The sequence below is a fragment of the Callorhinchus milii genome, unplaced genomic scaffold (assembly GCF_018977255.1).
Source record: "Callorhinchus milii isolate IMCB2004 unplaced genomic scaffold, IMCB_Cmil_1.0 Scaffold5, whole genome shotgun sequence".
NCBI classification, from domain to species: domain Eukaryota; kingdom Metazoa; phylum Chordata; class Chondrichthyes; order Chimaeriformes; family Callorhinchidae; genus Callorhinchus; species Callorhinchus milii.
The window spans coordinates 25,178,361-25,201,826 of record NW_024704746.1 but is presented as its reverse complement, the minus strand read 5'-3'; the positions used below and the strand labels follow the sequence as shown (position 1 = coordinate 25,201,826).

General features: G+C 45.0%; 1 protein-coding gene across 4 annotated transcripts; it reads right to left on the bottom strand.

Moving 5' to 3' along the window:
- slc26a4 (solute carrier family 26 member 4) lies at nucleotides 1-21,660 on the bottom strand. 4 transcript variants are annotated; one of them, XM_007909699.2, is made up of 21 exons: nucleotides 21,467-21,660; nucleotides 17,811-17,972; nucleotides 16,914-17,053; nucleotides 16,037-16,147; nucleotides 15,135-15,316; nucleotides 14,445-14,609; nucleotides 13,596-13,748; nucleotides 12,054-12,136; nucleotides 11,653-11,800; nucleotides 11,215-11,328; nucleotides 10,575-10,652; nucleotides 9,807-9,902; nucleotides 5,575-5,681; nucleotides 5,413-5,482; nucleotides 5,236-5,328; nucleotides 4,878-4,973; nucleotides 4,066-4,299; nucleotides 2,569-2,623; nucleotides 2,076-2,221; nucleotides 1,790-1,873; nucleotides 1-856 (listed from the first exon to the last, which is right to left on the bottom strand). In XM_007909699.2, the coding sequence occupies exons 1-21, from the start codon at nucleotides 21,562-21,564 to the stop codon at nucleotides 833-835; spliced, it is 2,439 nt and encodes an 812-aa protein (XP_007907890.2). In that variant the 5' UTR covers nucleotides 21,565-21,660; the 3' UTR covers nucleotides 1-832. The 4 variants fall into 4 exon arrangements, with proteins under 4 accessions (XP_007907890.2, XP_007907892.2, XP_007907893.2 ...); XM_007909701.2 differs by having other exon boundaries at nucleotides 21,408-21,535; XM_007909702.2 differs by having other exon boundaries at nucleotides 17,811-17,967; nucleotides 21,467-21,499.
- Between the last annotated feature and the right edge of the window lie 1,806 nt (nucleotides 21,661-23,466).

Genomic DNA, 23,466 nt, shown 5'->3' with positions numbered 1-23,466 from the left:
GAGCATCTAGTGACAAATAAAGTCACGTTTATTGTAACAAGAAAAATCCTTGTACTGACGGGATGTCCATGAACAGAAGTGGAGAATGAAAGGGTTTGCGTGTGATTACTGAACATTCACTGATGGTTTCTGGCAAATTTAAAGATCTTATCAACAAAGTTAATCAATGTTCTATTTTGTAGTTTCATGAGCAATTTGATTATAAATGAAAATGAATCTCTAGTCTTGTACAGTCATATTTGTAATAGTTTGTTCAGTCTTGAAAACCTGGGTTTCAAATGGACATTGATGCGTTACAGATGGTTTGGAGAAGAACAAACCAATGCTCAAAGTTATGATGAGAGACTTTCAGAGCTGAAGTTGTTTTCAATAGAAGAATGAATATGATTGATGCAAGATACAATGCAGGTCTTTAACAATGATGAGCCATTGGAGCTGGTGTCGATATAAGGAGACTTTAAAGACTTTAACCTAAGACCATGAGAGCAGAAGGTAATGTTATTGATTTTATATTCAAGAGCTTCATGTGGTATGTGATATTATTTCCTGACAGAGTCCATCAGTCAATGCTGAGGCCTCCAGCCCTTCATATAAAAAGCTGTATAAGAAGCTGCTTGGAAGCTCTATTGGAGGAGAAGTAAATATGCCACAGCACATAGTAGTTTCTGTGCTATTGAGGGAGTAGATTATGTAAACTCAAACAGGTGTCTGTGGAGACACGGACGACAGGAGGTTGTAGAACTTTCTGCCCAAAATACAAAGTGGTTGATGCAGAAAGGAATGAGGTTGACGACGTTTCTTATTCGTTCCACACGTTCTTACGTTTCTTACATTAATAGCTAAATCCAAGGTGTCCCTGTGAAGGTATATAAAAAACATATTATATTCTTGTGGCGACAAGCTGACACTGACCAGTAATAACACAGAATGATGGAGGGGAATGAGATTTCTCCACTGATGGATGTGTGTGGAGCTTATTTGGCAGCAGAGTGGTTGTGTGAAGGACAATAACATGACATTACACTGACAAACAGGACAATCAATGCTACAGAAATCCAAGCTGAGCAAACTGGAAAACTGGCCGGAACAAAATGACCTGTTACTGAGGTCTATCCCCCCTATTACCTTCCTTGTGTTATTGTGGTCTCTGTGATCATCGGTGATCAGCAAAACCTGTTCCTACGTCTCACGGGAGGAATATACATGATCGTTTGCCACTTGGTCTTCAATTTGTATCACTTCAATATTTGTATATGAGCAGATTAGAATGTAGCTAAAAGTGGCGTTTGAAACAAAATAAACTAGGATATGAAGAAATTGAATTTTCCAACTAGATACAGTTTATAATAATAACAATATTAGATACAGCTTATAATAATATTATTGGATACAGCTTATAACAATAATATTATTAGATACAGCTTAATGCAGATTTTACACAATGATTTTGTCTCCTGTGGGTAACTGATCAGGTAACGTGTTGGGTTTCATTGGGGCTAAAGTTGGGAATAAAATCTCTGAGTTGGAACTTCTGCTGTGGGAGAGAAGCTTTAGCTGGTTATTTGCTTCTCTTTAATGTGTGTAGAGAAACTTGCTGAAATGTTTTGTCACGGTCCTCAGCTGGAGCATTGGGTTAGACTCAATGCTTTTCTGGAGGCCTCAATGTCCACTATTTACCCACTTTAACATGAGATTGGTTAAGAGGGGTATTATTGTCTAGGAGAGAACTGAGCTGGGCTGACCACAGAAGGACCCACCTAGGCTTTAATCTTACTGTAAATCCATTTACCTGGTTCTGATCCTCTAATATCTCAACATTCGTCTCCAGGTCTGTCACAGCAAGGGGTTCATTGGTTTCTTCCATGAGTGATATCTAAACAAGAGAATACAGACCATAGCAATGAGAAACACAGCTTAGTTTAGTGTTTAACAGTCCATATCAAATAAGATCATGTTAAAGATCAGTTAAAGATTTACCACAGTATAGTGCATTTGGCATGTTGCATATTTTGTTTATTAAAAAACTACATTTATGAATCAACAGTGACAATCGCAATATTTAATACAAGTTATACCTTCTCTAAAATGGGATCTTTGAGATCTTTAAACAGGTTCTGTGTATGGATGTATAGAACAGCATCGTGGATGGTGAGGTAGAACATGTCAATTTTAACATTATCATCAAAAAAGCCACATGTTTCCATTTTCTTCAAAATATGGTCTGAAAGATAGAAAAACGATTAAATCTCTTCAATAATTATGCGGTGTTGATTGTATGAGAACATTGTGCCCGCAAATTATAAGCAACAGTTTGAACAGTTCTAAGAAGCTTTCTCCCCCAAATCCATTTTTAACTTTATTTTTAAACGCAGTAACTAGATGATAGGATAGTAGCTCAGAGTCAACAACATATATAATAATAATCCTTGTATTTGATACAGTGCCTTATCACGTCTTTGAGGTGTCTCAAAGCGCTTCACAGGATACTACACTGTAAAGTGAATTGACTGCATATTTTATGGACGAAAAGTGTAAAAAAAAAGTAAATTGATTTGAGAAACCAAATACCTTCATATTCGGTGATGTACACCTTTATGCCAATACGTTCAAACTGCCTGATAACCTGAAACAAACGAAAATCAGCAAAAATCTGCTAACAGCAACACCATTCTGTATGTTATGTGTTGCTTCACAATGTTTTCATCAAGAAGAAAATGTGCAATGGCAGATTATACATATACAGTATAATAATAATCCTTGCATTTGATATAGCGCTTTTCACGTCTTCTAGACATCTCAAAGCGCTTCACAGAATATACAGTATGTGCAGTCAATGCACAATAATGCACATTTATGATCTAGTGAGATACAACAGAAAGAATTTTCATTTACTCCATTCTCCAGAATATTACTGTAAGTACTCCAGAAGTAATACATATGCTTTTGTATTGAGTAACCAAATAGTAGCTAAGACTAGATTGTTTCATTAAACAAAGCCAGAATAGGACAGTTAGAAAATGTTTTGGCTCAAATCCCAGGTGAGATTTATCAATGAGGTTCCATTTATATTTGATATACTATAAATTGTACATTGTATAAATACTGAGTTTTGTATGAGACACTCTAGGGATTATTTTCATTCTATTGAGAAAAGTATTGAATTTAATTTTATGCATTTTAATAGAAATGTCCTATAATATAAAGCAAGTTGTCAAGGTAAGTCATTTGGTTCTAAGGGGAAAAATAGCCCTCACAGTATGAATAGTTCAGTATGAAATGTTCAGGTTTCCCTCTCGCTACTTGTTGCTTGTGGTCGGTGGCTGTGAAACACTTAGAAACTCATGAGCCTTGCATTTAGTGACTAATGTCTGATGCAATCACAACTTCTCTTTCTTTCTCTCTTTCCCCCCACACCCCCCCCCCCCCCAAATTCTCTTACAGTTACAAACATTCCATGTCTGGGGAAAAAGTTCTCAATTCGTGGAATTTGCGTTCAAAACTGATTTCCTTGTATGTGCTGTTTTTTTTCCCACACACAAAAACATCCCAGTTTAGCCTATAGGTTCCGGAGAAAAAAGCTCTTCCCACACCACTTCAGGCTGTTTTTGTTCTATTTGACTTCCCTTCCAAGAATCCTGTAATAATTTTTTTTTGAAAAATAAATACGCACGACCTTATTATGAATGTCACAGTTCTTCTGCCTGTCACATAAGGATAAACTGAAGGTATGCTGCATGGGGAAGAGCAAGCGAGAGACCTGAGTTCAATTCCAGGCAGAGGGCAAAACCTTGGGCAAGTTTCCTTACTCCACACAGAGCCTAATAATAATCCCTCCAAAACCAAAACAATAATAAATTGGTCATTTTCAATCCACGACTGTTTGTGGGACATTGCTGTGCGCAATTGGCTGCCGCGTTCGCCCACAAATATGCAGTCAATTCACTTTACAGTGTGTTCTGTGAAGCGCTTTGGGACGTCCTCCCGACGTGAAAAGCGCTATATCAAATACAAGGATTATTATTATTATTACTATTATTATTATAGTAGCTATAAGGGTTTACATACCATTTTCACAATCCTGACTCCAACAATATCAATGAAGGACACCCTGCTGAAGTCCAGGATGAGGCTGTGGATGGTGATTTGGGGGACAGTTACTTTAACAGGAAGCTCAGAATTGCAGTCTACCTGAACCTCCAGCTCCTTTGTGGGGATATTGTCATCTTCAGTCTCTTCTGAAGATTCCTCATCGGGTTCGTAGGCTTCGTTTGCAGAACTGCCATCAGCTAGAACACCATTCTGCTCAGTAAAACAAATGTTTTCCTAAATTCACCAACTCAATGACTGACGTGATAGAATTTAACATAAAAATAATAATCCTTGTATTTGATATAGTGCTTTATCACGTCTTCAAGATGTCTCAAAGTGCTTCATAGAATATCTTGTAAAGTGTAGTGACTGTGTATTTTGTGCACATAGCAGTGTCGTAATATTACATGAACAAAAGCTTAGGCATCTTTGGCCTCCCAGCCATTTTCTGTTATTTTTTTTAAACTCCTCTTTTAGGAAATATAATTACTAAATATAATTTAATTAGTTTGTTGCCTCAATCTTTCTTCTGTATGACTCATACCGGCTGTTTGTGGGACACTCCTGTGTGCAAATTGGCTGCCGCATTCGCCTATAAAATACACAGTCACACCTTACTGGAATTCCTGTGAAGCACTTTGAGATGTCTTGACCACATGATAAGGCACAATATTAAATACAAGGATTGTTATGTATGTTTTATCAGTATGTGAATATTACAAACGATAGATATAGCACATAGTGTAATACTTACTGACACATCGTCACACTGAAGGAGTTGGCTTTACCTTGGTTGTTTTTAACTGTCCCTTCTTTATCAGCTTCTGTATCTTCTTCAGGGCTTTAGCTCGCTTGTTGAACACACGGACTGGATTAAATCCAACCTGAAACAGTTTGATTCGTACAAAAGTAGTGAAAAGAAACAAAAATGTACATGAAAGTGTTTGATACGGAATAATGCCACAACAACAACAACTTGGATTTACACAGCGCCCCTCATGCAAGGTCCCAGAGCACTGGACAGTGGCGGAGCATGACTTCAAGTGGGGGTGGTGGGTGACCGTAGGTCCGTTCGAAGAGAAAGTTCTTCAGGCGCGACCTGAAGATGGGGAAGGAGTTGGCAAATAGCAAAAGCGAGTTACTCACAATAGCAATCAGTTTGTTTCGAAAATAATCGACACTTCCAAAGTATACAGGAGAAGAGAACCTGAAGATCTTCACACCAGCGGGTTCCACAATCTGTAAATTACCCACAATTATTACATATTTGCATCACATCAAATGAAGCTTTAATTTTTTAAAAAAAGATTAAAATGTTCTTACATTTTTGTAAGTCTTTATATTCCTGTAAATGTTGGTGTTCGGTACATTCCCCAGAACTGCATAAACTGGGCTGCGGATTTAACATAGAAAATACACAGATGAAGAATTCAAGTACTTTGATATACTATTAATAAAATTCGAGTTTAGTATTTCAATACTTACAACTGTGTTCTGAGCACCACAGTGAGAAGCTCAAATATCACACCAACTAAAAGGCCAATGTCTAGGCCCAAAAACACAGACGCCACCCATGTCACCAGCCAGATAAGCTACGAAAAGAGCACGACAATCATCACAAGATTAGTCTGGATGAACCAGACTCTTCAGCCCAACCGAAAGTGTTAAACACACATTATTTAACACTAACTGGTAGTATAGCGGCTTTCACATTGGTAGGTGGTCCCAAGGCACTGGACAGTCAAGGATTTGCAACTAAATTGAGGGTGGAATCAGGAATTATTAACAACATAAGTGATGTATAATACCCGAGCTGGCCCTCCCTCAAAATGCCCCCTTCCCTGCAACTCTCCCGCTCTGTCCTGCTCTCTCTCCGCCCTCCCCGCCTCCTGTCTCTGCTTGACACCCCCACTGCCTTCCTCTGCTCCAGGCTGGGAATCGTCCCCCGGCCTCATCGCGGCACTCAGTGCTGGCTGTCCAGCAGCAGCCACACCGACTGCCCCATTCCCCACTACCACCGCAAGCCACCCCGGACCCAGACCCTGGGGGCTAACCTCCCTCATCTGCATCCCCACTCACATTCCAAACATTCCACTACCCCCTCCCATCACACACATCTCCCTGCCAACTGTCCACTCCGCATTGGCCTTCAAAATGTCCGCTTCATTTCCAGCAAGACCCTGGCCATCAATTAACTCATCCTCGATGAGAACATTGACATCATGGCACTAACAGAAACCTGGATCACCCCAGGTGACACCTTCCCCCTCACTGAGGCCACACCATCCGGCTACACCTACCACCATACCCCACACCCCAACCGTCGTGGCATATCCAGGGCTTCACTTGCCCTATTTCCCTACTCCACCGGTTCGTTCCCATCCTTCGAACACCTTACCCTCTGCCATCCCTCCCACTTCTCTCTGAAAATTCTCTTACACTACCGCCCCCCAAAATCCTCTCCCACCTTCATCTCTGTTATCTCCACTCTCTTTGCTTCCCTCTGCCTCTGCTCCAACCGCCTCATCATTCTAGGTGACTTCAACCTCCACTTCACCCCCTCCTGCTGCATCTCCTCAGCCTTCTCCTCTCTCCTCTCCTCTCTCAACCTCTCCTTCCACATCCACTCTGCTACCCACACCCACAGTCACCCGCTCGACCTGGTGATTACTCGGGGCCTCAGCGTCTCGGATGTCACCATCACTGACAAGGCCATCTCTGACCACCATTTCATCTCCGTCAACTCCCATATCTCTCTCCCCACTGCCTCCAAACCTACCACTATCTTCTACCGCCCGTGGAAGAAGATCTCCCCACAATCCCCCTCTGCTGCCCTGGAGCCCTCTGATCTCCTCCCCCTCTGGCCCACCTCTCGCAACAATCCACTCACTGTGCTCACTCTTTTCCACAGCACCCTCTCCACCACACTCGACGTCCTTGCCCCCCCTCACCTCCCAAATTGCCTTCTATTCCCGATCCTCACCCTGGTTCACCAGCCACCTCCGCTTGTTTAAGGGCCAGGTGCGGGCTGCCGAACCCACTTGACTCAAATCCGGCCTAATGGTCCACCGCTACATCTGGCTGGACCTCATCAAGACCTACCTCTCTGCTCTCGCCTTAGCCAAATCATCCTTCTATTCCAGGTTAATCCTGGAGGCAAACAGCAATCCCAGGCTCCTGTTCTCCACCACTAACCGGCTCCTCTGCCCTACCTGACATGCCTTGCAGATACTTTCGTCCGACTCTCACTGCGAGAAAATGTTGGACTTCCTCGAGTCCAAAAGCGAGGGAATCCGCTCAGCTGCCACTGCCCTCCCAATTTCCAACCCTTCCCTACCCCCACCCCACACAATTACCCATCACTCCTTCCACACCTTTGAACCTGTCACCCTCTCCTGTCTTCAACACGGTAACCTCCATGAAGTCCACCAACTGCTCCCTCGACCCCATCCCCACCCTTTCTCCTTAAATCCCAGCTTCACATCCTTGCCCCACTACTCGCCAACATCATTAACCTCTCCCTATCATCGGGCACTGTTCCTTCCCCCCTCAACACAGCCACTATCACCCCCCACCTTGAAAAAACCTTCCCTCGACCCATCACAGCTGTCCAGCTACCGACCCATCTCAAATCTCCCCTTCCTATCCAAGGTCCTTGAGAGAACCGTTGCCTCCCAGCTTCGCTCTTTCCTCTCCTCTCACTCCCTCCATGAACCCCTCCAATTGGGTTTCCGTGCTGCCCACAGCTCTGGTCAAGATCACAAACGACATCCTGACAATGTGTGACCAGGGGTCCCTCTGCCTCCTCGTCCTCCTCGACCTCTCCGCTTCCTTTGACACCGTGGACCACTCAATCCTCCTCCACCGCCTCTCCTCCCACCTCAACCTTCAAGGTTCTGTCCTTGACTGGTTCAGGTCTTACCTTTCACACCGCCTTCACTTCGTCGCGGCAAACAGCTTCTCCTCCAGCCCCCGCACCATCTCATGCGGTGTTCCTCAGGGCTCTCGGTCCCCTCCTCTTCACCCTCTACATGCTCCCCCTTGGTGACGTCATCCGCAGACATGGGGTAGATTTCCACATGTATGCGGGTGACATCCAATTTTACCTCTCTGCCTCCACCCTGAACTCCAGGACTACTGGGGTCCTGACCGACTGTCTGTCCGACATCAAGTCCTGGACGAGGGACAACTTTCTTCAACTGAACATCAGCAAGATCGAGGCCCTCCTGATTGGCTCACGCCAGCGCCTCCACACCTCAAGCACTGGTAACATCAGCCTCCACGGCTGCACACTCCACCTCACTGAGCCAGTCAGGAACCTGGGGGTCTGGTTTGACCCTGAACTGTCCTTTCTCCCCCACATCCGCACCATGACCGGCACTGCCTACCACCACCTCTGCAACATTGCCAGACTCCGTCACTGCCTCACCCCTCTGGCTGCCGAAACTCTCACCCATGCATCTGTCACCTCAAGGCTCGACTACGGGAACTCCCTCATCGGCCTTCCCTTCACAAGCTGCAGATCATCCCAAACTCTGCAGCTCGTGCACCAGGCTCCGTGACCCCATCACTCCCACCCTCGCCCGATTCCACTGGCTCCCCACCCCCAGAGGATCGAGTTCAAGATTCTCGTCCTCACCTTTAAGGCCATCCATGGCCTTGCCCCCTCCTATCTCTCTGACCTGCTAACTCCCTACCAACCTGCCCACTTCCTCCATTCATTGGGCTCTGGTCGGCTCCATGTCTCCCGTCTGACCCGCCCTACCATCGGTGGCCGGGCTTTCAGCCTCTCTGCCCCCACATTCTGGAACTCCATCCCACGATCCCTTCGCCTCGCTTCCTCCCTCGCCTCCTTCAAGGCCGGTCTCAAGACCCTTCTCTTCGACCGTGCCTTTGGTTTCCCTCCCACCTCTCTGCCTTCTCTCACCCCTTCCTCACCCCTTCCCCAACCCTCCCCCATGCTCGGGCCCCGAGACCTGACTGTTCAGCGCTTTGGGACGTTCTCCCGACGTGAAAGGCACTCTACAGATGAAATTTTGTTGTTGTTGTTGTAATACAACAACAACAAGATTCCATTTATAAAGCGCCTTTCACGTCAGGAGGATGTCCCAAGGCGCTGCACAGTTGGGTCATGACCCGAGCAGGGGGGAAATGGTCAGGGTGAGGGGAGGGAAGGGAGGGAGCGAGGAGGGGGGAAATGGTCAGGGTGAGGGAGGGAAGGGAGGGAGCGAGGAGGGGGGAAATGGTCAGGGTGAGGGAAGGGAGGGAGCAAGGAGGGGGAAATGGTCAGGGTGAGGGGAGGGAAGGGAGGGAGCGAGGAGGGGGAAGAGAGTCGAGAGGGGAGCTGAAGGCTCGGTCAAAGAGAAAGGTTTTGAGACCGGCCTTGAAGGAGGAAAGGGAGGAAGCGGCGAAGGCACTGGGGGATGGAGTTCCAGAGCCTGGGGGCTGAGAGGCTGAAGGCCCGACCACCGATGGTAGGGCGGTTGGGGCGGGGGACGTGGAGCAGACCAGAGCCAGAGGAACGGAGGGTACGGGCAGGTAGGTAGGGGGATAGTAGGTTGGAGAGGTAGGAGGGAGCAAGGCCGTGAATGGCCTTGTAGGTGATACATATTAATATTCAAGAATGACCAATAATAATTAGTAATAATCATTAATAATCAATAATAATTATAATAACATTGAGTTATTGCAGAAACTGTACTTATTGAATTACTCACACAATCAATCTTATTTTGTCTCCACAATACTGGAATGTCAAAGAGTTGCCAGAACATGCCTTTCAGGTTGGCTATGACAATCGCTGCCAGGACAGACTGTAAAGAGAAGAGGAAATATCTCACACCATCGCAGGAGAAGTTTCCATTAAGATGGCTCTTCAGCCCATTTGATCTCCTCCTCCCTGAATACCCACTGTCTTCCCATCAAAGGAACAAGCTGGGGTTTTTATAGTAGTCCAGAGTGCTGGCCTCAGCCACCCTTCCTGGTAACCTATTAATTACCCTCTGCATAGAGAAATACTTCCTGGTGTCTGCCCTGAAATTGCCTCTAATCCTAAACCTGACTAAGACATGGGCGCCATTCTTGTGGTGACAAGTGTACACAGTGCTCTATGTGTGGCCTGATTTGAGCGCTGTACAGTTTGAGAATAAGTTCTGTGGATCTGTATTGAAATAATGTGACAATAGGGTCAATGCGGGTTATTGCTGCCGCACATTGCTTTGACAAATCAAGTGTACAAACACACTTTACTGAAAAGGTGCATTTTATAGTAACTTTCGCTCAGGGATTCAGGCAGCGCTCTGAGCTCTGTCCTTGTTGTTGTTAGACTAAAACTAGATTGGGAATACACAACACTGAACATCAGTCAATGCAGATAAACTGCAGCTGCCAGCGTCAGGATTCATTTGCTCGGTCATTGGTTTATGCTCCCAGCTGTCAAAACCACCTTATTTCACACAGAATTCGCTGAATAAATAAAATATCACCTTCTGCAGAGATTCCAACAGCTTGCCTACTATCAGGATGGCAATCATCACAATTACCGCGGTTAAAATCCCAGCAATCTGCAATAAAGTGGTCAACATCGTTAGGTAAGGGAAACAAATAAAGGTACGATTAATAATAACAATCCTTGCAATTGACGTCTTCAAAACGTCTCAAAATGCTTTACAGAATATACTGTAAATAGTAATAATCCTTGCATTTGATATGTCTTGGCTGTGTGTGGCAATGTGTGTGTTTGTGTGTGGCAGTGTGTGTGGCAGGGAGCGTGGCTGTGTGTGGCAGTGTGTGTGAGTGTGTGGCAGTGTGTGGCAGTATGTGGCAGTGTGTGTGTGAGTGTGTGGCAGTGTGTGTGTAGCAGGGAGTGTAGCAGTGTGTGTGAGTGTGTGGCAGTATGTGGCAGTGTGTGTGTCAGTGTGTGTGAGTGTGTGGCAGTGTGTGGCAGTGTGTGTGTCAGTGTGTGTGAGTGTGTGGCAGTGTGTGTGAGTGTGTAGCAGTGTGTGTGTCAGTGTGTTTGAGTCTGTGGCAGTGTGTGTGAGTGTGTGGCAGTGTGTGTGAGTGTGTGGCAGTGTGTGTGAGTGTGTGGCAGTGTGTGTGTGAGTGTGTGGCAGTGTTATTTATTACCTGAGTCTTGCCCCCTGTGCTCTCCTGCACCGCTGTCCGGGACAAAGCTGTTCCCGCCACAAAGCACAAGAAACAGCCTCCAAATATATTGCAGACTCCCAGAGCCACAAACTCCTGGAAAATACACAGCTGTGATTTAGCCACAGAAACCTCCCCACCTCCTGCCCTCCCCCACTCCCCCTCTCCCCACTCCCCCTTCCCCAACCCCCCCTCCCCACACACCCCCTCCCCACCCTCTCTCCCCACACTCCCCCTCCTGCCCCCCGCATCCCCACTCCCCCCTCCCCACACACCTCCTCCCCACACTCTCTCCCCACACAACCCCTCCTGCCCCCCACCCCCATGCTGAGTGGTCAGTGTTATTATTTGCGTTATAACATCGAGAATATCATAAAGGTTCTCTGATTGTGAAGTGATCCTATTGAAATACTCTCCTACCTGGTTGCCATCGATGCTGTAGCCATGTTTGGTAGCAAACACTTTAGCCACAGAAACAGCCACAGCGTAACCCACAATCGCGATCGAAAAGGCTGAGCCGGCCGTCTGGGCAAACAGGCTGACATTGGGAGCTACCGGAGCCAGGAATCTGGGAAATCAATGAAACATGTGATGCCAGGACAGCCATAGGTAGATCTGCACAACACAAGGATATAAGTCGTGCACATAAAATCCAAGGTTGGGATTTATGTCTCATAGGAAATAATCTAATTTATAATAAATAATAATAATCCTTGCATTTGATATAGCGCCTTATCACGTCTTCTCGACGTCTCAAAGCACTTCACAGAATATGCTGTAAAGTGAATTGACTGTATATTTGTCAAGTTTAACGGACTTACCCTGTGGGAATCTGTTTAATAATTCCAGCATTATATTTTTTTTCAAAATTGACACCATAGGAGATCCCTGTGGCCACAATGGTCTGTAAGAGAGAAATGTGTTCAAAGATCGGGCACATGTGTGTTGCATTTTATTGCAAGATCACAGATTATGTCGATAAACAAGGCCCTTAGGCTCCTCTGATATCATCGTTACCAAATTCCTCCACCCCCCCAACATCCCCCCACACCCCCAACACACCCCCACGCCCCACCCCACCCCCACAACACCCCCAACCCCCAACACCCCCAACCCTCCCAACAACCCCCAACAACTCCACGCCCCCCAACAGCCCCACCCCCTCTAACACTCCCACCCCTCCCCAACACTCCGACACCCCCCAACACCCCCACCCCCCCCATGTCGAGTGTTTACCGGTCGAATGTTTACCTGTCGAGTGTTTAGTTGTAGAGTGTTTACCTGTTGAGTGCTAATTGGTTGAGTGTTTATCTGTCAAGTGTTAACCTGTCGAGTGTTTAATGGTCGAGTGTTTACCGGTCGAGTGTTTACCGGTTGAGTGTTTACCGGTTGAGTGTTTATCTATCAAGTGTTTCCCTGTCGAGTGTTTACTGGTCAAGTGTTTACCGGTCGAGTGTTTACCCATCGAGTGTTTAGTGGTCGAGTGTTTACCTGTCGAGTGTTTACTGGTCGAGTGTTTAGCTGTCGAGTGTTTACCGGTCGAGTGTTTACCGGTCGAGTGTTTAGCTGTCGAGTGTTTACTGGTCGAGTGTTTACCGGTCGAGTGTTTACCGGTCGAGTGTTTAGCTGTCGAGTGTTTAGCTGTCGAGTATTTACCTGTCGAGTGTTTACTGGTCGAGTGTTTACTGGTCGAGTGTTTAGCTGTCGAGTGTTTACCGGTCGAGTGTTTACCTGTCAAGTGTTTACCGGTCGAGTGTTTAGCTGTTGAGTATTTAGCTGTCGAGTGTTTACCGGTCGAGTGTTTACCGGTCGAGTGTTAACTGTCGAGTGTTTACCTGTCGAGTGTTTAGCTGTCGAGTGTTTACCTGTCGAGTGTTTCGCTGTCGAGTGTTTAGCTGTCGAGTGTTTACTGGTCGAGTGTTTAGCTGTCGAGTGTTTAGCTGTCGAGTGTTTACCGGTCGAGTGTTTAGCTGTCGAGTGTTTACCTGTCAAGTGTTTACCTGTCGAGTGTTTACCTATCGAGTGTTTACCTGTCGAGTGTTTCGCTGTCGAGTGTTTAGCTGTCGAGTGTTTAGCTGTCGAGTGTTTACTGGTCGAGTGTTTACTGGTCGAGTGTTTACCTGTCGAGTGTTTACCTGTCGAGTGTTTACCGTCGAGTGTTTAGCTGTTGAGTATTTAGCTGTCGAGTGTTTACCGGTCGAGTGTTTACCGGTTGAGTGTTTATCTATCAAGTGTTTCCCGGTCGAGTGTTTACCTGTCGAGTGTTTCCTGGTCGAGCGTTTACCTGTCGAGTGTTTCCCGGTCGAGTGTTTACCTGTTGAGTGTTTACCTGTTGAGTGTTTACCTGTCGAGTGTTTACCTACCACAATGACTTCGATGGGAATCGGGACTTTAATCTTATCTTTGAAACGAGTGTTGATTTCTTTCACGGTGATGCAAACAACAAAAGTAAGCAAGCCAGCGATCAGGTCTGCAATGTTGGTTTTCCGAATGTTGGTAAATATGTCAATGACAGTCTGTAAGATAAAGAGAAACATAAGGAGATGTTCTAACAGATTCCCTCACTGCTCTGGTCTCCCCTTGGTCAGGTCTCAGATATCCTGTTCACCATGGGTCAAGTGATCCCAATATCACACAAACAGTTGTGAACCTGACAACTACATGTTCTGTGATGGAACCAAGTGCACAATCAAGTGGCGAACCATTTGTTGGGGAAACCTGACCTGACCTGCAGGAAGTCTGGTTTCTCCTGGTTTCCCGCCAACAAAATGAAAAATGCTATTTCATTTCATGGAAGTTTATGGGACATTATGGTGCACAAATTGGTTGCCACTTTTGCCAGCTCAGTCACAGTCACCACACACATAACATGGCACTATTTCAAACACAAGAACCACTATTTCTATATCACTGATGTGTGCTTAGAATGGGTGAAACCCGATTATAGGTACCCCACCAAGGTAGGAAATGTTCCTGATCAGTGGAAATGTGGCTCTTAGGTTTGTACAAAGCAACATAAGCGTGCCCATTGTGCTGCTATATTCTGATGGAATCACTGACACAAGGAGAATGCAGCATTCATTGCTACTCAAAACACTGCTTGAGAGATGACAATTTACAGTCACATTTTAATATAAATATAAATTGTAGTTTATATTTTGTGTAGAAAGTGGTTCTCGTTTATAACAACCAAAAGAAAATGCTGTACTCACATACACGATGGAGAAAACCCCACTGTGGCTGCTCGTTGGGACATTTAGAACAATTTTAAGTTGGGAAACAAAGACATGAAATGCAGCTGCCGTTGTGAATCCTCCCACGAGTGGAACAGAGAGATACCGAACAATGAAGCCGACTTGCAGAATCCCCAGGCCAAGCTACAATTAAACAGAAAAGCTTTGATCACCAGGGTAATCACCCACCTACCCTCACCTTCCCTGCCCTTCACTCCTCCTGATCCCAATCCCCAGCTCGGGTCCAAATCCCTGACTGTCCAGCGCCTTGGGATGCCCTCCCAACATAAAAGGTGCTGTGTAAATGTCATTTTTTGTTGTAATGTAAAATTGTTCAAAAACGTAATTACTAGTTTATGGCCTGCACTGACTCTCTAGACAAGGTACACCCTTTGGATGAGATGTTAACCCTGGTCCCCTCTGCCTGTTGGAAGTAAAGTTGCCATGAAACTATTGGAAAAAGAAAAGTGATTTTCTCCTGTGTGCTGGCCAGCAATATTCCTGTTAATTGGTGATTCACCCTCTGCCTGTTTCTGGGACACTGCTGGGCGCTAATTGACTGACGCCTTTGTCTACAAATAGACATAGGCACAGGACTTGTTAACTAACAGAAGCAAGAGTTTCTGATGACGGGTTTAAGGGTTAACAAAACTTGTTAAAATGTCTTACCTGAAAAATGCCGACAAGAACAGTAACTGTGGTTGCAATGGTTATTCTTTCAGCTTCGCGAGCAGCAATATCCAGGTGTGTAGCGTTAGATTCCGTCATGTTGCTGGAAATCAGGAATTTATCATCGGGGGTCATAGATATAACTAAAGACCCGATCATCAAACTGGTAATTGGGAAAGGTCCTGCAGAAAGTCAACCAGAGACAGTAGCCTGAGAGATTGGAATATGATCAACACCAAACAATCACTTTCAAATAGGAAAACTGCCTGTCAAACCATGTCATCCCCTACTTGAGCATTGGTTGGGTTGACTAAATGTCTTGAAGATCCAATGCTCTATCAGCCTTCCATTAATTGTATGCCAATATTGAAAGATATGCCACAAACCCATTGAGCTTTATATCACTGGTTTTTTTTAAACGTCAGTTTTGCTATCCCCAAAAAGTGATCAGATGTCATCTTTCCTTTCTATTTATGCTAATAAAGTCTAAAACCATTTTGTACCCTACAGGTTTATTAGTGGGACATCCTCCTGACTTGAAAGACGCTGTGCAAATGTAAGTTGTTGTTGTACGTTTATGAAGTCGGTGCCAAATGTCAATACAGCCAACTGAACACCAGCCAGCAGAATATAAAACAAAATGAGCTTCTATAAACCAGCAAGTTTTCAATTAGAGTGTAGACAGACAAGTGTGTGTTGGAGAAAATGTTGCCTTCAAGCAAATATCCTCATGAACATTGTGTCCTTTACCAGACTGGTGCTCCACTAGTGATGTGCAAACTACACAGCTGAACAAGTATAGGACGCCATGGCTGAACAAACATCCAAACCTTTTCCAGTTTTAGTTTCAACACAACCATGAACAACATTTCTTCACAAAAGGATCATAAAGGTGTGCCTACCCACAGCTAAATGTTTCGAGGTTCCCAAAAGGAAATACGGTAGAATGGGGAAAAAGGCAGAGTAAAGTCCGTAAGCAACAGGGACTTCAGTGAGCAGCGCAAAGGCCAGGCCTGAAACCAAACAAACACAATTAATGGACATCAAACACTTCCTCTATGTTTGGGGTAATAACTAAATTGCAACAGCTTGTTATGGTAACATCATTATTACAAACACAAGGTAAAGTAGGTGAATGCCTTCGAAGTTTGCGTTCCTTTCCTGGATCACACACTTGAGTTGAGATCTGTGAAAATGTACATTACAGAGAAAGAGAGAGAGAAGTTGTATTAATACTACATAAACAATAGTGTGTATCCCTAAACAGTGCATTCATTATCACCAGCAATAATTCAGTCTCAGTCCCAGCAAAATACGATCTTTGTCTCATATTTCACTTTATATTATTCTGGTTAGGGTTTTGGAAAAATAAACATAGCACAAGACGATGAGAGAGGTTTGGATAAGATTGCCCATTTGACCTCATGCTTCCTGAATACCCTTCTACCAGCACAGCATCAATTGGTTTGTTTTAATGAGGCCTGTGCCCTGATCTCAACTATCCCCCTGGTGACATGTTCCAGTCGTTAGTAATCCTCTGGGTAAACAAATACTTCCTGGTGTCTGTCCTGAAACTGCTCTTTGCAAATCCTAAACCTGTGTCCTCTTGTTCCGCTAACGTTAACATGTGTCACACTGTCCTGATCAGCACAGGAACCGTGTTGGCTAGAAAATACAAGTTTATCCTCACCCAGTTATCTTTCCACAATCCTAACCTGAATAATATGAAGTTAAGTAATGTACATATTGTGTTCTATTGAGATAAGTAAACAAACTTACCCTGCAGAGTAGCCACCAGTCCAGTACTAATGCCAGATATAACATCACCCAGTAACCATTCCTTTACTCTATACCTGGGAAGCCAATCCAGGATGGGGAAAATACTCTTCATAATAGCCAGAGCCTTCCTCGCTGAACAACTAGAGTTAGAGGAAAATAATCACAAACTACACGTAAAAGCTACACAATCAGTTATGAGCATTCCATTTTACATCATACACAGTAGTTTCACTTTGAATCATGCAACTCAATGATACCAACCTATCATACACAATATACAGTAATATTCTGTTAAGCGCTTTGAGACGTCTCGAAGACGTGATAAGGTGCCATATGAAATGCAAGGATTATTATTATTATCACCTGGCACTGTTTAGCATGACTAAAAATATCTCACGAGAAACTAAAAAAGCTCTCCCCAGAAACTCTCAACTGTACAGATTGGAAACAATGACAGGATTGAAATATGTTTCAAGGGTTGAGGTTCAGATGATAATAAATCACTCACGTTGGTTCTAGCCGTTTGATTCAATTAATAAAAGGGTTTATGAAATATAATAATAATAATCCTTGTATTTGATATAGCGCTTTTCACGTCGGGAGGACGTCCCAAAGCGCTTCACAGAACACACTGTAAAGTGAATTGACTGTATACTTGTGGGCGAACGCGGCAGCCAATTGCGCACAGCAATGTCCACAAACAGTCGTAGATTGAAAATGACCAATTTATTATTGTTTTTGGTTTTGGAGGATTATTATTAGGCTCTGTGTGGAGTAATGAAACTTGCCCAAGGTTTCGCCCTCTGCCTGGAATTGAACCCAGGTCTCTCGCTTGCAAAGCAAGTGCTCTAACCACTGAGCTACAGGTCTCCACAAGCTGATAGGAAGGTGGCTCACCTGCAGTGTGTAAGTAGCCGATGGCGCAGGTTCTGCGAAACCTTTTCATTTCTTTCATTTTCCTCTGCGAAACTTTGTTCGGAATAAATCGAGCGGGAAACAAAATAGTTGTCACGATCCTCTCCTAACACCATGTCAATGGCTTCAAGTCTCTCCCCTTCACTGAGCAGAGCAGAAAAAGAGTTATTTTTGGTCACTAACCTATAACCAAAGGATATAAAGCCTCATTGGACAGCAAATGCAAGGATTATTATTACATATATTACTATCTCTGAAGACTTTCTGCTCTACTCCAATAACCTACAGCAATCTCCATGTGTTTTTATTTTGGGGGAGCATTTGTCTGTAGTAGTTACCTGACGTGAAAGGTGCTACACAATGTCCCAACCTCGCCCGACTCCACTGGCTCCCCATCCCCCAGAGGATCGAGTTCAAGATCCTCGTCCTCACCTTTAAGGCCATCCATGGCCTTGCCCCTTCCTACTTCTCTGACCTGCTGACTCCCTACCAATTTGCCTCTCTCTCCGTTCATCGGGCTTTGGTCTGCTCCATGTCTCCCGCCCGACCCGCCCTACCATCGGTGGCCGGGCTTTCAGCCTCTCTACCCCCACACTCTGGAACTCCATCCCACGGTCCCTTCACCTTGCTTCCTCCCTTGCCTCCTTCAAGACCCGTCTCAAGACCCTTCTCTTCGACCGTGCCTTTGGTCTCCCTCCCACTTCTCTGCCTTCCCTCACCCCTACACCACCCCTCCCCCATGCTCGGGCCCTGACACCTGACTGTTCAGCACTTTGGGACATCCTCCTGATGCGAAAGGCGCTCTATAAATGTAATTTTGTTGTTGTTGTTGTGTTGTTACTCAAACACTGCACTTGGTAGAGTTGATTCTTGAACCTTTGGTTGTTTTTTCTTGGTTTCATTGTTCAGGTTTTCCTGCACATTAGATATGAGGGAATATTAACAGCCAATAGTGCTGAAACCCTCACCCTTTCCTTTATTACCATCAGCCTGAACTTCTCAAATGCTGCCCCATCCATAACACTCCATCACCTGCTTTCTCACCTACACCAACCCCTCATCACCTACACCAAACCCCATCAACCACACCAAACCCCCATCTGTTAGGAACCTGGGTGTCTTGTTCGACCCTCATTTGTCCTTTCTCCCCCATATCCGTGCCATGACCTGCTCTGCCTTCCCCCAACTCCGCAACATTGCCTGACTTGGCCACTGCCTCACCCCTCAGACCACCAAAACCCTCATACCCGCATTTGTCACCTCAAGGCTTGACTATGGAAACTCTCTCCTTGTCGGCCTCCCCAACTCTTCCCTCCACAAGCTGCAGATCATCCAGAGCTTTGCAGCTCGTGTCCTCTCCTGCACCAAGCTCCGCGACCCCATCACACCTGCCCTCGCCCTCGGATGGACTAACCGAGACTGATTCTGTTCTTTTATCTCTTTTGAACTTTTGACCATTTGTCGTCTTCCAAGTGGTTAATATACTAGCCAATTGGTCAAAGGGAATCTCGGCAGCTTATCCTAAGCACAGTGGGTATCTCTTTTTATCCTGGTGTTCATTGGCCCTTCTATTCGGGCATTCTTTGGCCCAATGTCCCTCTTCCTGACAGATTGGACTGATCCGATCCCCTCCAAAGACTGGATTGTCTTGGCCCAGACTGGTTTTTATTTTGATAATACAGCTGTCTTCGATTCTCATAATTAGGGGATAAACGCTCTCTGTTTTTACTCTCTCTCTGACTCTTAGGTCCCTCTACCTTTTTCAATCCCACCTTACTTTCCTCGATCTTGGCCTCTCTATGTCTCAGACTGAGATAATAAACCCAATCAGCAATCTTTATCACATCCTCCCATTCCATGTCATCAGTTACTAATCCCATTATGGCTGATTCGATTTCAGGGATGAGCTTCTGGAGAAATGCCTCTTGGTATATGTTTGACTTTCCTGCGTCCTTCTGAGCTCACTTCTTCTGTTTGTAACCGTTTGAACAGTTCCACTAGCCTTTCATGAAACTCTGCTGGGCTTTCGCCTCCTGCCTGCACTGCCTTCCCATATGCCTGGCTTATGTTCCATGCTTTCCCTTTTGTTAGCATGACCTTAACGCCCTTAAAAACGCTGTACCACATACTTCTGGCTTCAAACTATTCCGCGGCAAGCGCTTTTGTACTTTCAATTCGATTGCGCATAACAGTATCCTTTTAAGGTCTTTTTCCTCCAATTCAGAGTGACAGTCTATAAACAGATCATATTGTTGATTCAACTCAATGGGACAAGTTTGTTCTGCGATCGTGCCAAACTCTTTCACATAAGCCGCTACCTCCTCGGGTCTTAGCGCCCGACTATGTGTCTCCTCCCTATCGTCTGTGCCATTCTCGTCATCACTAGAAGTTGCCTCTTGCTGATCTTCCCCATCAAACACGACTCCTCGTCTACATTGGGTGAATCCAGCTCCAAATAGTAGTGATGACTGCTACTGACTTTCCTTATTCTTCCTCACACATATCCGGATATATTTTATCTACTTTATCTATGGCTGTTTTGACATTTCGATTATCCCCCATCATTCCCTCTGTCCTAATGGCCCATACCATCGCCTGCTTGCCCATCAGCATCTCCTTCAATTTCTCTATTTCTCTCCCACACTGAGTGTGATCTGTCTCAGTAGCTGAAGGCCGGTTAATTAAGGTGTTAACTGCTCCCTTGGCCACATTCAACTGGATGTTCATAACCTCACACTTCTCCTGACTATCCTGCAGCGCTATTCTCCTTTCTTCATGCTGTTCTCTCTCTAGCTTGGCTTGGCTGATTTCACCTTGCATCATGTGTAGGATGGAGGTTAGTTCTATTATCTTTCTTTCCTGGTTCTCACATACTCCTTCTATGCTCCATAATTCTTCTTCTATATCCTTTTTGTCTGACTTTAAACCCTTCTAAGTGATCTAATCTAATCTAAGTGATCTTTACACCCTTTTGTATTTCTGTCATCACCTCTCCGAGCTGTTCTGTCTTCATTTTCTTATCCTCTACTTCCTTGTCCTTACTGTCTTACAATTGTTTGGCTTTAATTTTCTTCCACTTTTGTTCTACGTGGATTAACTGGTAGTATGCTCTTCTTTACACACTATTAAGATCACTGTCTTATCATAAAAGAATTATTGCACCATCTTGGATTGTTGGGTCATATTTCGAACTCTAGGGATCGGAAATCCCAACCAGTGTGGAGCTAGTACACAATCACACACTAACGCCAGGTCTAAATAAATCTGAAAGCTAAGTGAGAAGTTCTGTGGAACTCACTATCACCAATAACTTCCCCTCCCCCGTCATTCCTTGTCACTGTACTCTGTACTTTATGATTGGAATAACATTTGATTAAAAAAAGCACATGTAAAACATTAAGAATGATAAAGGGCACTGATCACTGGAAACGTGAACAACTAAGTATTAAACAGTAACAGTGCAACATTAAAAATACAGGCAGATAGAGTCGAAAACAGGTAACAGAAGAGGTCGATTTCTGCTAAAGCTTCAGCACACTATTTAAAAAAATTATAAAGATATCAAAAGCAATCGCTTACATATCTAAAGTATTTCTCCCTGTTTGGTGCTGAGACGTTATGTGTTTAGGAGCCTTTACCGTTGTGATTGACACTTTTTCTTGATTTTCCCTGAGACGAGCGATGCCTCTTCACAGCTTTCTGTCCCTCTTGCGATCTCGCTGTTTGTATTGCTCATGCAGAGCAACCAGTTTGATACCAGATAGAATGCCTCAGGCTGGTCAACTCACCCACATTACACACTAACAGAAACACCCTGTGTAATTTAACCCTCTCACCCAGTTTAATAACTATATTCAAGTACTTTCATACCCTGAAAGAGGTGCATACTATTATATTCAAACATAGTCAACTGTAATCTTACCAGCATCTATGCTAATTAAGGGGTTAAGATAAAATACATTGACACTGATTTGCTGAGAACTTCAAAAATGCTCCCAATTTTTTCAACAAAGGCTTTGATTCTTAACCGGTCTGAAAGAGTGCATTGATGTTTAAGAGCTCAGAGATGCTACCCTGCATGGAGGGCGCTATATAGTGCAAGTTGTTGTTGTGTATTCAAACAGAAGAGACTGCAACATATAGCAATAATACAATAATCCTTGCGTTTGATATTTCGCCTTATCATGTCTTTGAGACGTCTCAAAGGACTTGCTCTATTTTGCCTTTGGAGTCCTGTAGCTCAGTGGTTAGAGCACTCGCTTTGCAAGCGAGAGACCTGAGTTCAATTCCAGGCAGAGGGCGAAACCTTGGGCAAGTTTCCTTATTCCACACAGAGCCTAATAATAATCCTCCAAAACCAAAAACAATAATAAATTGGTCATTTTCGATCTAGAACTGTTTGTGGGACATTGCTGTGCGCAATTGGCTGCCGCGTTCACCCACAAATATACAGTCAATTCACTTTACAGTGTGTGTTCTGTGAAGCGCTTTGGGATGTCCTCCCGACATGAAAAGCGCTATATCAAATGCAAGTATTATTATTATTATTATTATTTCCACATTTATTCCAAATCTTAACATCTCCAACTGTTGTGCAACACCCATAGACTAGATTACGAGATATCAACAACAACAACTTGGATTTATATAGCGCTGTCCGCACCGGATGGCGTCTCAGAGCGCTTCACAGTAACGGATCCCGGGGCTGAGCCAGGGGGAGGGGGGGGAAGGTGACCAAAGGCGCGGTCGAAAAGAAAGGTCTTCAGCAGAGACCTGAGAATAGGAAGAGAGGGGGCGAGGGGAAGTGAGTGAGGAAGGGAGTTCCAGAGCCTCAGGGCGCAGTAGCTGAAGGCACGGCCACCGAAGAGGGAGCGGAGGACTCGGGGGATGAGGAGGAGGCCAGACCCGGAGGAATGAAGGCAACAGGCACTGTTTTGAGGAGAGAGGAGGTCAGAAGAAAAGGGTGAGGATCTTAAAGTCGATCCTCTTTGGGACAGGAAGCCAGTGCAGTCTGGCAAGCACTGGAGTAATCGGGGAGCGGAGTTTGGTGCGGGTGAGAATAATCTGGATTTTGTGGATGGTATTGGAGGGGAGGCCGGTGAGGAGGGTGTTAGAATAGTCCAGCTGAGAGGTGACAAAGGCATGGACTAGGGTTTCAGCGGCTTTTGGATAGAGGTATTGGCAGAGACGGGCAATGCGTCAGAGGTGGAAGAAGGCGGTGCTGTTGAGGGACCGGATGTGGGGGAGGAAGGATAATTGGGGGTTGAACCTGATGCCTAGGTTGCGTACGGGTTCGGAGAGTTTTAAGGGGAGGTCGGGTAGGTGGAGGAGGTGAAAAACATAAGATTTTAGACGTTGACGAGAGCCAAAGAGTTTGGCTTCCATCTTGTCAACGTTCAACTGGAGGAAGTTTGCACTCATCCAACCCCTGAGATCTGACAGGCAGAACATCAGGGGACTGGGGGGCGCAAAGAGAGGTGGAAAAATAGAGTTGGGTGTCATCCGCAAACATATGGAAATGTACCCCATGTCTGCGGATGACATCCCCCCAAGAGGGAGCATGTAGATCAGAAAGAGGAGGGGCCAAGGATGGATCCTTGGAGTACCCACAGGTGACCGGGAGAGCGCGGGAGGAGAA

What these genes read in the sequence shown, in the direction of transcription:
- slc26a4 (XM_007909699.2), bottom strand. Translation starts at nt 21,564, where the DNA reads ATGAGCAATACAAACAGCGAGATCGCAAGAGGGACAGAAAGCTGTGAA. An exon ending in ACAGCATCGATGGCAACCAG is followed by an intron (nt 11,329 to 11,652) that starts GTAGGAGAGTAT and finishes TGTATTTTCCAG; the next exon opens with GAGTTTGTGGCTCTGGGAGT. An exon ending in GTACATCACCGAATATGAAG is followed by an intron (nt 2,222 to 2,568) that starts GTATTTGGTTTC and finishes TCTATCTTTCAG; the next exon opens with ACCATATTTTGAAGAAAATG.